General features: G+C 36.4%; 1 protein-coding gene across 5 annotated transcripts in view; it reads left to right on the forward strand.

The window, feature by feature from the left end:
* The window catches only part of Robo1 (roundabout guidance receptor 1), an 891,813-nt gene that overhangs the window by 815,737 nt on the left and 59,927 nt on the right, over positions 1–16,149 (forward strand). For all 5 annotated transcript variants that reach the window (XM_013503701.1, XM_013503711.1, XM_013503704.1 and 2 more), the window contains 7 exons: positions 6,057–6,262; positions 7,738–7,819; positions 7,991–8,159; positions 8,242–8,408; positions 13,208–13,329; positions 13,874–14,105; positions 15,036–15,157. In XM_013503701.1, the coding sequence (XP_013359155.1) occupies positions 6,057–6,262; positions 7,738–7,819; positions 7,991–8,159; positions 8,242–8,408; positions 13,208–13,329; positions 13,874–14,105; positions 15,036–15,157 (1,100 nt within the window). The remainder of the gene's footprint in view (positions 1–6,056; positions 6,263–7,737; positions 7,820–7,990; positions 8,160–8,241; positions 8,409–13,207; positions 13,330–13,873; positions 14,106–15,035; positions 15,158–16,149) is intronic.

Raw genomic sequence — 16,149 nt, forward strand, 5'->3', positions numbered from 1 at the left:
TGTGAGTTAGTGGTCAAAATTCTTCTTTTTTATCCCATATGGAAACGAATGTTTCCAGAATCATTTATTGAAAATCTCGTCCTTTTCCCATCTAACTGAAGTAGCACTTCATCAAAATTTAAATGAATACAGATGTGTGAGCAACTATGGTCCCTCTGTTTCATTCCATGATAAGTTTATACTATTACTTATGGTCTGAATTATTTTAGCTTTGTAGTACATCTTTTTAAAAAATGGTAGGGTTAGTCTTTAACTTTGTTTTTCTTGATTTAGGTTTGCTATTGGAGATCCTCTACATTCCTCATAAATTTGAAAAGCAAATTCTACCCACACGTACACCCTAACCAGAAACCTTAATTATGGTTAAATTATTAGATAATTTAAGGAGAATCACCATTTTAACAATATGAACCTTTCAATTCAAGAAAGTGATATATATATCATATGTATGTCAGTCTAGATTTTACAGTTTCTCTCAGTGTTTTAGAGTTGTCAGGCTAGATTTCTTGCACATGCTTTAGTAGAGGTATATCTAAAGTACTTCATGGTTTTTCATGTGACTGCATACGTATTTTTCAAATTTCATTATTGAATTTTTTGAGAAAGTGCCTAATTGTACAATTGACTCAATATGTATATTACCCTTGCGTTAGGAAACTTCAGTAAATCTAGTTACTATTTCTAATAATTTGTTCAGTAGATTTTTCTGAAATTTTTATGTACAGCATGAGGCAGCTACAAAGACCATTTTTACTTCTTCCTCAATATTTGTACGTTTTACTTCTCCTTTGTCTTATCTTACTTTGTCTGTGACCTCCATTATAGTGAGTAGATTTGGTGATGGTGGATGTATTTCTCTTGATCTTAATTTCAGAAGAAAGTTTTGACTATGTCACCCACAAGTATAATATTGGCTAGCTTTGTAAATATACTTGAATTTCAAGAAATTCTAGAGGACACTTTGCGATTCTGAATTTCATTATTCAACTGGATAGCATTCGTATTCTGACAGTGCAAGATCTGACCCCAGGCATGTTCAGCTCTGAATACCCTGTTACTCAGATGCCTGACTCTATTGTGTTAACTGTGCTTTTCCTTTCTGTTAAGACTTCTCATGTATTGTTTCCTCTAATTTAAAATTTCACTTCCTTCAAGAAGCATTCTTTAACTCCTCAAATACAGGTTCTACTTCCCTACGTGAACCATATATACACAGAACGTGTCTCTGACTTCCTGTGTTCTCTGTTTAATTTCCTATATTCATTGGACCCTAGTCCATGACACTGAGGCTCATATCTGTTTAGTCAAGTTAATTATGTACCCAGTGTCCATCTAGTGTCTAACATGTGGGGAATCCTCAGTAAATATTTTTTGAGTGATTGAAAGAAGAAGCAGAGGAGAAAGAAACACCTAGCTCTTGGTTAAGCAAGACTTCACAAGTAGGGTTGTCTCAGTCAAAAGCTCAAACTCTTGGGGCTAGGGATTTAGCTCAGCGGCAAAAGCACCTGCCTGGCAAGTGCAACGTCATGAGTTCGGTTCCCGGTACCGGAGAAAAAAACCAAACTCAAACTCTTATCTTTGTCTATAAAACATATTATACCCGTATTGGGTACAATAATTCAGAATGACCTCACATATTTCTACATTATGTTCATTCTAGCCATTAAGTCATGACTGGGAGGACAATAGAATATAGAAAATATTAAATGCAGAACTGCTCTCGTATTTATACCTGCAACTTTGTAAAGCAGTGTGTACATAGATGCACATAAAAGAGGAAGGAAGCATGCTAAAGTATTCTCAAGTATCACTTATTCTCACAATTATAATTGAAAGTAAAAATTTCCATGTGCCAATTAACATGACACTGTCATGAATTGCTTGTGTTTGTAACTAGGTCGCACACAGAACTTTTACTCACGTTTTTAAAAACTACATACGTGAATTTGAGATTGATTCCTAGTAACCAGTTCATTCTGAACACTAAATATTTTGTTTCATCTTGTAATTTCTGGGGGAATTTAAGTGATTTTTGTGTCTGCTATTTTGGTAGTATAGTTTTAGTTTTCTTTATTTTGAAGTTTATTGGTGGTGTTTAAACTTACGTATGTGCACTCACTCTTTGCAGGTAAGACTCTAATTACTGTGAGGGCGAACAATAACATTTATATATAACCAGGTCAGGTCAGAAGGATGGTTGCTAGGCAGAGCATGTTCTCAATATTCTTTGACTTCAGCTTCTTGACCTTCTGTATTGTTTGGAAGCGGGACAAAGGCAAAGGCAGGATAATACATGAGACACAAAAGTAGCAGCTGTCTTTGAAATGCTGCTTCTCCCTAGTCTGTGCCTCACCACTAATAGCATTTGACTCAGGAACATACAAATGTATGCCATAAATTAATGGAAAATATTTATTTTTTTACTAGAATGTAGGAAAAAATAAGTTAATGATTATTAAACAATGAATGGTATTTAAAATCATTTGAATTCCTCTCTCAAAAGTTATATATGTTGCAAAGAGTGATCCCTCTTGTTTAGAAAAATGAGGATTTGTGAGTAACGGTTTAATTTGGACAAGTCACTTGAATTTCCAAAGTTTCAAGTCCTGATTTCCAAAATGGGATGATAATTTCTTACATCCCCGTTCAAAGAGTTGTGAAACACAATGCTTTGAACCCTTCACAAATGGATAATTGTGTTATAAAACGCTATTCACTGCTGTTTAGATGTGAAATTTTCATACATGAACACAAGTCAGTGGATGTGCACTGTTCTTTTTCATTTAAAATTGCTCCATAAATACATTTATATGTATTAATGTAGTCTACATGGTCATTATTCTAGTCATGATAGCATATTATATTCTAATAATATAACTTCTGCTTAGGGCCTTTCAGTCTTTCATTGCATGTGGGCAAAAGTTTGACAATTGTTATAAAATCTGCCAACAGAACCACACTACTGATAATGCTGCTACTACTACCGCTGCTATTGCTCATGTATCCACGATAGTAATAAGCTACAGTTATTCAGTGCTTACTTAGTGTGGCACTCTGCTAGGAATTTATTATGTATGGATAGTTTTAAATTTGACAACCTGTTTCACTGATGAGGAAACTGAGGCAGAGTATAGTAAAAAGATATTGCCCAAAGCCCATCAGAAACATGTAGCAGTACTAAGATTTAAGACAATTTTGCATTGTCCAATATGGTAGCTACTTACTACAGATGGCCATTGAAATTTGAATTGAATTTATTTAAAATTAAGTAAAGTTGTACTTCGGTTCCCCTAGCTACACTCAAGTGCTCAATAATGACTTGTAGCAATCGGACAGAGCAAATGAGGACATCTCCATTTTACACAACTGCATCTTTCTGACCCAAAGTTCCTGTGCTTACTTGGTTTGTTAAACATTTCTGTTTCTCATACTCATGCTTCACTGCCTGATACTGTATTTCAATTCTCATAATTCCAGTGAGATCAGACTCTGATTTGAAATTAGTCCTATAAATCCTATGTTTTAAATTGGATTTCAGTGTGCTATATTCCTTGGTGTGTGCAAGTTTAAACATTTTATTTGTGGGGCTGGGGATATAGCTCAGTGGCATAAGCACCTGCTTGGCAAACGCAAGGTCATGAGTTCAATCCCCGGCACCGCAAAAAAATAAATAAATAAATAAACATTTTATTTGTATCTTACTCTAATGTATGACAGTACCAGGGTTTCATTTGCTTTACCTAAAAAAGTGAAACTATTGCAATGAATTCTTAAATCTTCCAGCTCTAGTTACATAGTGGATATTTTTACAGATAAAACAAGAGGTGATAGCAGAGTACATGTGAATGTCTCACTTTTTCCAGTTAACCAGCACTTTCATGTCTTTTATTTTATTTAAGTCTTTATAGCAATCCCCTGAGCTTGTTAGAACAAATGTTATCCTCATTTGACAGATTAAAACAAAAAAACAAAAAAAACCCTGAGGCTTAAAGAATTTAAAGAATTTGCCCAAAGATACATGGCAGATGACGGATTTGGTTTTTTTCTTGCTTTATTAACTACCTAGGAGGAACAATGCAAAAATAAATGACAAAACAACGTCAATAAACTGGGTTAGGAGGAATGGAGAGGTGTGTATCATCCTAAATATGATGCAAATATAAACGGTCTGTAAACATAGAACCTGGAGTGAGTGAATCTCCAGATTTGCTACCAACTGTAAACTACACCTTAATTCGACTTAATTATAACCAATTTTAGAGAAGCACTCCTTTACTCATTGACTGTCTGGAGGTACATATTCATTCCTTCTTATTATAAAAGGAACACAAATGGCTCTATGAAATTCCAATGTAATGAAATACTTTCGTTCTTTTTATCATACATATTAGGAGGGACATCTCTGACTTTAGCAAATCTCAACAGTAGAACCAATTCAAGAATTTTAAGCAAAGGAATTATTGGCTTACATTTTTCAACCATGTAGTAGCTTTCAACACTCTTGCCAAGTTTCAGAATTCTGCCTTTTTATATGCCCCATGGTATCAGCAAATTTCACACCAGTTAATGAAGGCATAGCAGAAGACCGGAGGAGAAGAGTGGAATTTCAGTTACTGCTTTCAAGCCATTGGTTTCCTGTTTAAAAAAAATTTGGACCCACAAAACTAATAGTTACTGCATGATTAATGAGGAACAAATTGAGGTGTGACTCCAGCTTATGAAAATCTTTGGTGCATGAAACTTTGAACATGACACTTGCAGATTTTCAAATGATTGCATCCAAAATGTAGTTACTCTGGCAACCAGCTTCCTTTAATTAGGCAACTTCTCAGAATCTTCTTTCCTAGAGTCACTCTTTTTCCTTTCTTTTTTTACTTTAACTGATACTCAGAATTTTTGATGCTTAATAAGTACAGGAATGCCCTAAGCTTTTCTTCTCTTTATTCATGTAAAAATCTGTGGAGTTTCATTAAAAAGTGCCTAAGTCAATAGATAGGATGTTTCTCATGGATTTATTCTACTTCTCCTGTACTTGTTGTAGATTTTCATAAAATAATGACTTCATTTCAGAGAAAGTTTTCAGGTTTTAGATTTCACATAAGAATGATTTCAGTTATATATAATAAAATGCTTCTTGTTGCTATTTTAAATAGTACATTAAAATTATTATAACATAACAATGAACAGAAATCCACTTGCTATTTCTGTTAATTCCAGTGTGTGTGTGTGTGGTATTTGTCCAGTCTGAACACCATTCTGAGTTATCTTTTTGAATCATCCAACCAGCAATGTAGGTGGACAACTTTCTAGTTCCAATGAAATCATTATATTTGGTTAATTTTCACACATGTATATTTAAATACTAAAAATGTCAAATAAAAAAGATACAGGAGTTCAATCCCAATTGGTGTGTAAATGAAAGTCCAGCACCTCTTTTTGAATTCAAAATTGTTAAATAAGCCATGCATGGTGGCCCATTCCTGTAATCCCAGCACTTGGGAGGCTGAGGCAGGAAGATTGCTGGGAGTTCAAGCCCAGCCTAGGCTACAAAGTGAGTTCAAGTGCAACCTGAACTGCATAGTGAAACCAAAAAAAGGTAAAACATGCTGTCATGGGACCATCACTTTTCTGTTGGACACAAATAGCTCTAAAATACCAGGTTGATTTTGGATCTCTCATTAAAACTTGTCTCATATATTTCCTAAGGAGAACTATTTTTATGTGTCTTTTTATGTTTACAGTATTCCATGCTTGCAACTGTGTATGTACTGTGCCATCCACAACCCATTCAGTCCTGAGCTCTTATATAGCTCCACTGACAATGAAGCAAGTTCAGTCAGCGGTTGGTCATTTGAGAAAAGTCCATCGTATCTCATTTTAATATTCTGAACCAATGCATCATGTAAATGCATTCTGAATAATGCATGTCTCTTACTTTAATTACTTGTTTAATTATCTTTAGTTTGTTTCAAAGTCTATAGCAACTGCTCTTGCCTGGGTGATTAGAAAATTGCTTCCAGTTGCAAAAATCCATTTTCTGTTCTTTCTTCTGTCAGTGATTGCAGACCGACCTCCCCCCGTCATTCGACAAGGTCCTGTGAATCAGACGGTAGCAGTCGATGGTACCTTAGTCCTCAGCTGCGTGGCCACGGGCAGTCCAGTGCCCACAATTTTGTGGAGAAAGGATGGGGTCCTTGTTTCAACCCAAGATTCTCGAATCAAACAGCTGGAGACGGGAGTGCTACAGATCCGATACGCTAAGGTAACTGGAAATGACGCCCCAGCACCCTGCTTTGTTTAACTTTGTGTTTACCTCCAGCAGCTAGTGCTGAAATCTTTCAGGATTAATGCCTTACTAAGTAAAATTGTTACATATTTTTAATTGGATGCTTCATTCTTTTCCAGACACTTTTTCCACATGTGTGTATTTGAAATGATTTGCCTTACTATTTAGCCCATGGCAAATAGTTTACGGTTCCATGCAGGAAGAAAGCTTCTAAGACTAGCTAAGGGAAATAGATGGTGATTTGTGGGGAGAAAATACCTTCCAAGCAGTGTCAGGCTGCAGCTTTTTTCCAAGACATATTCTAGTACAGTTTCATATGCTGCATGCTTGAACAGTTCTTCTAGAGCATTTGGTCCAGCATTTTACCGTTGCACAATACTGTATATGGCAAACCCAAACTCTGGAGCATTGTACACAGAAAGTGCATGTTTCAAATCAAAGCGCTAAACAATGAGGTCACAAGTTGGCAAGTTTAGTGAGTTACCTTCCCCAGACATCACCTTCCACACCTACCCTTTCAGGGCTGTGTTGTGTTGCTTTGAATTTTTCTTTTTTAGGTCAAGAACAGACATGTTCTTGGGACAGATGAAAGAATAGTCATGACACCAATAAATTTAAATTTTAGTTGCTTTATTATCTACTGTGGGTGGCTTTCTTCAGAGTTTTAGATCAGCATCACAGTTCATTTCATGTGCCACAAAACTTACCATGTTTTACTTCTTTGTGACAGCTATTGTGACTTTGTTAGTGCAACTGCCAGAACAAGGTGACAACATTCTTACGTTGTCAAATGTTACTTGTATGGTTACAATTCAAGCAGAGATATATTATTGTTTATTGTGCTTCTAATGATTTTAAAGGTGAATGTGCAGCCAATGTCTTGGTCTTTGGCATCCAGGTTTCAGGAGATAGAAGTGTTTTTTCTGTCAGGAGTTTGTCATATATTTCTTCAACTACCTTAAACTTAAGTTTTTTAAAAAGGGTAACAGGAGGAGTTTCTTTAATGTGAAATCCTTTTATACTTATTTCCTATCTTTTTTCCAAAAAATAGCCATTTATCTCATATGTCTATGGAGATGTTACTGATAAAATGTTAATTAAGCCTTACTAAACATAAGATTTATTAAAGATATGAGATAGCAAAAAAGGTTAGCTCTTTCTATTCAAAAATTGTATACTTTAGTGTTTGTCCCTGACATTGGTAAACATTAATGCATTTAATATCACATTTTGTTAGATAATTAGAATAGCCATATAAAATCTCTTTTCTGTCTTTATGCACTATTTTCCTTCTCTTTCAATAAAAGATATTCAATTAAGAGGAGGGTTCTGGTTAGTGCATTTTAATGCTGTTATCCATATTCATGGACCATATACAAACCTATAATTGCTTTTCCAGCCCAGTGAGCTCTTGATTGTACCAAATATTTATTTTCTGCCTGCCTTTGCAGCTGGGTGACACTGGTCGGTACACCTGTACAGCATCCACCCCCAGTGGTGAAGCCACGTGGAGTGCTTACATTGAAGTTCAAGGTAAGTTAGTATTTTTGCTTTACAATGAAGCGGAAAATGTAATTGTTCGTGTACTAGTAAATTGATGAGGTAAATGTGTTTGTGTCTGAGAAGATGTATGGGTATTTACCTACATGCGTGTGCTCATCGAGATAACTGATATACATCTTTCTTTTTTTCCTCTCTTGTTAGAATTTGGAGTTCCTGTGCAACCTCCAAGGCCCACTGATCCAAACTTAATCCCTAGTGCTCCCTCAAAACCAGAAGTTACAGATGTTAGCAGAAATACAGTGACTTTGTCATGGCAGCCAAACTTGAATTCAGGAGCAACTCCTACATCATACATTATAGAGGCCTTCAGGTAGAGTGGAGATGACACTCCTGTTTGTTCTTACTTTTTAACCGTTAAATATGCATGCTCTGACCTGTGTTTCTGTCCTTAGCCATGCATCTGGAAGCAGCTGGCAGACTGTAGCAGAGAATGTAAAAACAGAAACATTTGCCATTAAAGGGCTGAAGCCTAACGCAATATACCTTTTCCTTGTGAGGGCAGCTAATGCGTACGGAATTAGTGATCCAAGCCAAATATCAGATCCAGTGAAAACACAAGGTAAACACTGATTTATTTATCTGTGTGACACCTACTTATCTTTAAATATTATAATTGTACCGATAGTTGTACTGTGTGCTATAACTGGACATTTATAATCTGTGCTCCACATTGCTTAATTAATTTTTAATACACAGAAAATATATCTAAAAGCCTTTATTATTTTTATTATTTGTGTGTTTTATTTAATTTCCTGATTTTTAGATATAGTTACATGTGTGCATAACTTCCAAATTATATTGTAATTGTAAATTTTATCTTTAGATTCAGTATTCACTGTCATTTTGGTGAATTTTCAGAATTATTACACTAACCGAGTAATACTCCCCAAATCACACAAACATGAGATCTTTGGAAACTTGTTCTTAAACCATCTGTCCAATCATCCACCTCAGGAGAAAATAATTATTTTGTAGTTTGACTTGTCTTTCATTGTCAATTATATGGGTCATGATATATGAAACTTTTAAATGGAAAAGACCTATTTCTAGTCAAAACTGATTGAAGAAACAGATAAAAGAAAAAATGGATGTATGTAAAGCCACTTTCAAGATATTTAAAACTGGAAATTGTATTCACTTTAACAATTTTTTGGATACACTTTTTATCTTTTGTGAAATTATTTTTATATTTCAATACACTCTCCTTGTTGTATCATTTCAATACCATGAGTAAAATTTATTCTATATTGAAGAAAAGTCATACATTTTAATGTCACCACCTTTTTTAAAAACCTAATGCCATTACATTTAGAATGTGCCCATTTGTATATTAGCAAATAAAAATAATTCTAGAGGATAATAATTAGAAATATAAAATTCTTTGCTGAACGTACAGAGGGAGTATGTTTCTGTCTTGAGCTAACATTTCCAAAGGAAAAGTTGTAGATCAGCTATAATAAAAGGCTAGATTATGGACAAGATGATGGGAAGACACCACTTTTTTCCCACTTTGAATGGAGTCTGCTGGCCTTATTACATGTTTTGTCTTTTTTAGTATATGTGTACACAGTCTTTTCAGGAGAACTATTTGCTTCATAATTCACAGAGAAAACCAGCCAAGTTGTAGAACATGCCCATGTCTGTCTTTTGCTGTGTGAATTCAACACACCCAATTCCTATATTTGCTCTTGTGAGTCACCTCACCAGGAGTCGTAATGCACTTGGAGCCTGTCTTGAGGCAGTTTGAGATTTTCAGTATTAGATACGCATTTATAAGGAATGTAGAAATTATGACAGCTGTAAAGTGAACTGAAACCTGTGTCCCCAGGACAGGGTTTTCCAGTGGATTCTGACTGCAACCCTTTGATTGACTTCATGCTGTTCTATCTTTTACTTCTAAGGATGATTTTGTAGTATATACTCATTTTAAAATGAGTAGGTAGTTAACATTTTCTCTGAAAATTAACTTTTAAAAGGTGTTAACCAGTTGCCCTTTGTACAGGCGTAGCTAATGGAAAAACTTAAGTGACACCCAGCCATGCCAGTCAGAAGACTGGTACGAGGAAATGGGGAGCCATTTTGAAATCCAGGAAATGGTTACCTCAGGGCTTCAGTCCTCCTGCTCTGTGGCCTCCAGCAAGCTATTCAGGGCTTTGAACTTCGGTCTTCTGCCTATAAAATGGAGCTAAATCAGCCCCTTCCTCAGGATGGACACAGATTAAATTAATTAATGAACATATGAGTATATGAGATCAGATTTCTTTTCAATTTTATGCCTTGGCATATTTGTGTTTCTTTCGGAGTCTGGACTAAAAGTTCATAAAAGGTACAGCTGTCATAAGACCAAGAAGGACACTACTCACCCCAGTGAGGGGAGCATTGGCATTAAATATATCGTGAGAGACCGGAACCATGAACCAGCACTAACAAGATTAAAATTAATAGAGCGATTAAAAAGTCTGGTACTTGAGCTGAGGTTTAAGATATTAGCTGTAAAAGGGTGTACTGAGAACATTAGGCTTAAGGGCAACGTGTGTGTGTGTGTGTGTGTGTGTGTGTGTGTGTAGGGGGCTCTGCAACGGTGCAAAATTGTGTTTGAAGTCAATTAAGAAAAAAAAACCCATCTAGACGAACCTAGAGATGGAGCTGCCGAAAGAACAAACGCTGTCTTTGCTGGGATTAGTGGCGGTATGTCTGGCCCGAGCGCTCTTCCCCTTGGCCTCCGAATTGGTCTGGTCATGAATGGAGCAATGTGCTGGGAGTGAGCGCTGTGTTTTCAAATGGACTTTTAAGAGAGCGGTAAAGATCGTAGCTCTGCATGAAAGCTGACAGTCACATCACAGGAAAAGAGACTCAAGGCTCCTGGCGTGTTCAGCCCAGAAAATAAAGAATGTAGAGGAAATATGGAATCCTTTCCCTTTAGAAGACTGCCGTGTGGAAGATACAGGCTTTTCTGACCCCCTCGCCGCAGGGAAGGATGGAGGAGTAGAAGTAATGGAGGCCGATGTCATCGTTTAATTTTGGGATAGCTTTTGAGGTGCTGTAAAACCTGGCTGAGGATCAGGGCCACAGCAGGACCCTGAGAAAGAACTTGAACAGAGTCGTGTGGGAGGCACAGAATTTGTCCCCAAAGGGGAGAAACCAGAGGTAGAATAAAGGGTTGCTTAAAATTGATTCAGAAGGGACCAGGCATAGTTTCCATAACCCTTTTCAAATAAGAAGTGTAAATGCACAGAATATAACTGAGTGCGCGTGTAGTGTACAGAAGGAAATACCACTTATTCCGTGTAGTGCTAAACCTTCTCCATAGTGATTTTGTATAGGGAATTCCAATACTGGGGCAGCAGTCTCATAAAGCACTAAGGTTTCCTCAGTCTGGTTCTCAATATCAAGAGAGACCTTTTACTTTATAGTACAGTTTTCTTTCAACAAGATGAAAAAAAAATGAAAAGTTAATTTAGAAGCTTCTCAAAAGTGTAATATCAGACATCACTTTCTACTTTTCTTTCTGATGGGAAATTTTCTAAAATACTATTATTATAAACTATGTTGATGGAAGAATCTAGCAAATTTTTCAAAGGAATTGACTGGCAGGCTTATTTTCATCCAGAGAAATGAAGGCTTGAGACGCAAATCCTGGTACCTGCTTTTTACAGTGTTTATTGTGAAGGTGCGTCCCACAGCTGTCTGTCTGTGCTGTGCGGGGAAAGAACTGTGAGTCTGCACAAATTGGTTTGGTTAGTGTACTCAGGAAGAGCACTTCGCAGGACTTCCCAAAGTGAAGTTCTCGCAACAGTCCTCAGAGGGCCTGCCATTCTATCACCATGTGACGTGTAGCAAAATGAAGAATAAATATTTCTGGTATCATAAAGTTATTGAGTTGCTGAGGCCGGGTGGGCACCTGTGTGTCTTACTCTGAATGCTTCACTCTGGCCCTAGGGATAGATGGTAGGTGAGGTGGTAGGGGCCATGGAGGTCATTAGGAAACAAATGGGCCTGAGTTGGGCAGGTGACAGTCAAGCGCTCCATATGCAGTCTGTGACAAGAGGATCCCAACGGCCAGCAGTAGCCATGTGTGGGATACAAGGTTTATCGCAGGTGCACTTCCTATTTTGTTGCGTTGTAAGCTTAATTCGTAGGTTAAGTATATCCACCTACAAATAGTAGCTAAGACCTTCCTAGCCTTTTTTTGATTTGCCTGGCTTCCCTGAATTCTATCAAAAACACAAATTTCATTTTTACTATTCATGCCTTTTTGTTCTGCCAAAGGTTAGTTCTTAGAAGATGTTTAATATTTCAGAAAACTAAAATTCTCATTGTTGTTTTCTACTGCATAGTGAATAATCTAAAATATCCATGGCAAAATGCAATACTCTGAGAAACAGAATTCTGGAAAAAAATAACCCTGTATTTTCTTCTCTCTTTTAGTCTGTATTTCCTTTTACTGTTGTTAATAAAGCAACTCATCTGCATTTAGAAAACCTTTTTAAAAGTGAGAAATTTTTGTTACATACCAACTTTAATAAGTTTAACAAAGCCCCTCCTTTTCAGGGGAAAAATAGAAGGGTAGGACAGTGATCATTGAGGGCAGTTTAATTCTTACAGTGTTTTTTATCTCTCTTCTGCAATCGTGGTGTCTTTGTGATTGAGAATTCTTCATTAAAATGTATTTACAGGGATGCAATGGCTGAAAATACAATTGGCCAAGTGAACGTACCGTAACCAAACCATCGCCGACGACGTGCGTGTTAGGAGCTGTTTTTCTCCTGAATCTAATCAGATTTGTTTCCCTTATTGATGGCCTAGGCGCTCACTTACCCTCTTCCTTATTTTGCATATAACAGGGGGCCTTTGAGAAGAGGCACTGCCCAACTTCTTTCTGAGCTCACTCGCTGCCCACCACGGCCCATACCTCTCGCTGCCCGTCCACACTATGGCAATTCTTTGCTGTTTCTTCCTTGTTGCGTACTTCCTGTCGTAGCGGGTTTTAAGAAACTCAGCTTGCACTGGCATTCTCATTTGCAGAGAGAAAACAATCATTGCGTGATAGGAAGAACCCTTAAAAGTGGCTCTTTGCTACTGTTACCTTCACCTTCTGCCCCTGTCTGTGTGGATGGCCTCTACTCATCCTCTCCCCCCACTGCCTCCTGTCTCCCCTGCCCCATCTCCGGGTGTCACTATTCTTCAGATCCCAAGAGCAAGGTTAAGGTTTTCTTTATTCTGTGTCAAGTCAGCTCCGCAGTCCCAGGGATTCTTCTTTCTGAGAGTGGGTATGAAGGAAAAGACTGTGTCACCACGCTGTCATCTGCTCTTCCAGAGCTGTGAAGGGCCTGACCCTCTCTTCTTGAATTGTTGCAGACGTCCCGCCAACAAGTCAAGGGGTGGACCACAAGCAGGTGCAGCGAGAGCTGGGCAATGTCGTCCTGCATCTGCACAACCCCACCACCCTTTCTTCCTCTTCCATTGAAGTACACTGGACAGTGAGTTCTTACCTATTTGATTTCATTTTTGAGAAGCAGGTGAGCTCTGTGACGTGTGTATGTAATTTAACTACCTGCTGAGCCCTTCTACACAAACGATCACCTTATCATGTCATTATTATTTGTCTGTGGCCTAGTATTAAAAGAGAAAAGAAGTTTTATCTTTGTGCAGTTTTTCTATTCTACTTTACTAGTCTCAGGGGAAAGAAATATAAAGTATTAACTAAGATATGTAATTTATGACAGATTCATTATCACACTTTTTTTTTAAACATGGAGATATTTCCAGACAGTAAGTAGGCTTCTCAAATAAAAAAGTAATACAACACATCCCCTTGACTTTTATGTGACTCTTAGATACTGTGTCTTTCATATATACATTAATATCAACTTGCAAAAGATAATGCTTTTTTAGTATTCCACTTATATAAACTAGCAATCCGTAGTGTAGAGCCTTATAGATTTTTATTTTGCATTTCATTATTTATTTTTTCAAGCAATAAAAAGATATGAAAGATTGCATTTGTATTTGTTGTTTTCATAGGTGGACCAACAGTCCCAGTATATTCAAGGATATAAAATTCTCTATCGGCCATCAGGAGCCAACCACGGGGAGTCGGAGTGGTTAGTTTTTGAAGTGAGGGCCTCAACCAAAAACAGTGTGGTTATTCCTGATCTCAGGAAGGGAGTCAACTATGAAATTAAGGCGCGCCCTTTTTTTAATGAATTTCAAGGAACAGACAGTGAAAGCAAGTTTGCTAAAACCTTAGAAGAAGGCAAGTATGATGAAGTGTGTGATTTCTGTGCATTGCAGTGTATTTGTTGGGCTTTTATTAACTCAGTTGAAGTTGCGACATGTTAGTAGAGCATGAGATTTATTAACTATCTTTATACTAGACATTAGATTTTGCTAAAAGAATCTGTTTAATTAGAACAACTGTAAAAAATAAAGTGGCGTGACAGTTGGTTTATCCCAGTGGTGGCTTACACAAAAAATATGCAGATGTGAACATTTTACTGTATTACAATACATATATAGTGTACATTTAATTATTCAGGACTAACATTCACATTTGAAGATGCTCACTTTTAAATTATTGAATGTTAGTTCAATTAAAGAGTTCTGAGTACAGTGAGTAATATCTCGGTTTGCCCGGGACTTTCCATGGCTAACATTTTATCCTTATGCCTCATATCTCAGGAAACCCCTCAGACAAACCGGTATGGCTGGCCATCCTGAAAATTAAAAAAGGAACACTTAAGAAAAGTAAAAGTTACACAGCGCAAGCATAGTCTAAAAAAGAAAACCAGAGGCTCTCCCTAATGTCTCTTTGTCACTATATAAATGATAGACTATGCTTAGTGTAAAAATGTAGCCTTTATTGCCCATATTTTGGACACTTTCTTTGGTGTGGCATGAGATTAGGCTCATGAGGTATTAGAATTAAGAACTATCTTGATGCTTTGAGAAGATAATCTGTGTAACTTTGGTTATGGAAAATTAATGCCGACGGGTTAGCAAGGTTCAAGTAAAGCAGGTAGCTTGAGACTATTAGACTCAGATAGCATACATCTTTAAAATGTGCATAGAGTATGTAAGTATAACCATTATATAATTATTTTTGGCAAGTATGAATTATGTGCTTTTCATGTTCTCTGACACAATCTAATAAACTTCTTTACTTCTTTTGAAAATGATTTAATAGCACCAAGTGCCCCACCTCAAAGTGTAACTGTATCAAAGAATGATGTAAATGGGACGGCCATCCTTGTCAGCTGGCAGCCACCCCCAGAGGATACTCAAAATGGAATGGTCCAGGAATATAAGGTAACATACACGTGTGAATTCACTGGTGGACACCTCCTCTTCTCACACACACAAAAGAAAAAGGCCAGCTGGATAAATTGTTTATAGGTATTTGGCGCCATCTGCTGGCGAAACTAACAAAATGCTAAACTACTTTTAAAAATACTTCGCGTTTAGGAAGTGATTTGGGAATTATTTTATTTGCTAGAAAAGCTATATAAAATATTCAGTTTAAAAGAAGGAATATAAGTGATCCCAAAGTAAACACATATATCTATATTAAGACAAATACCAAATTTAAATGGCATCAATATTTTTGTTCCTATAAAAAGCTTTAGTATGTTTTCCAGAAGTGGATTACTCTATGGAATTGGCTATGCATAGTCAAACTCAGTCAAAAATGGTTTGCTTATTTTTATATCTTTTAAATTTTAGAACTCTAAAACCAAATCAGAGAAGTTATTCTGATGCATACAAAAGTTATTTTTTCTATAAACCTGGTTTTAATCTCTAAGGAGAAATTCATGTCTCAGAGAAAAACTATATAAATTTCTGCAATTTTGTGTACATTTTAAAAATATATAATGTATCAAGGATTTTAGTCTACTAAGTCTGAATAATTATTTTATTCATTTATTCATTTTACTTATTTATATTAACCAGATATTTTAAACCATTTTAAGATGTTTCAAAAACTAAGAGACATGAGATTTAGTTAAAGACAGCATGTATGAATTTACCCGACTAACGAATCTGTCTTATAAGGTCACCTTAATTATCAATAATAGATGAATAATTAATATACTGGATCAGGAAAGCTTCAAAGCCAAACAGATTTTATGTGTACTTTTTCACTTTTGTAAACATATCGCATACTAGAATTTTAACTGCAAAATACATACTGTACACAGTGAATTTTGCTTATGTGACACTCATTTTTTCCAGTTACTAAATAAGTTATGTAATTTAAATCATTATTTTCTACATACAAAAAAGAGAGAAAAAGAAAGAAA

Source organism: Chinchilla lanigera, unplaced genomic scaffold, assembly GCF_000276665.1.
Source record: "Chinchilla lanigera isolate Chin_1 unplaced genomic scaffold, ChiLan1.0 scaffold00006, whole genome shotgun sequence".
Classification (NCBI taxonomy): domain Eukaryota; kingdom Metazoa; phylum Chordata; class Mammalia; order Rodentia; family Chinchillidae; genus Chinchilla; species Chinchilla lanigera.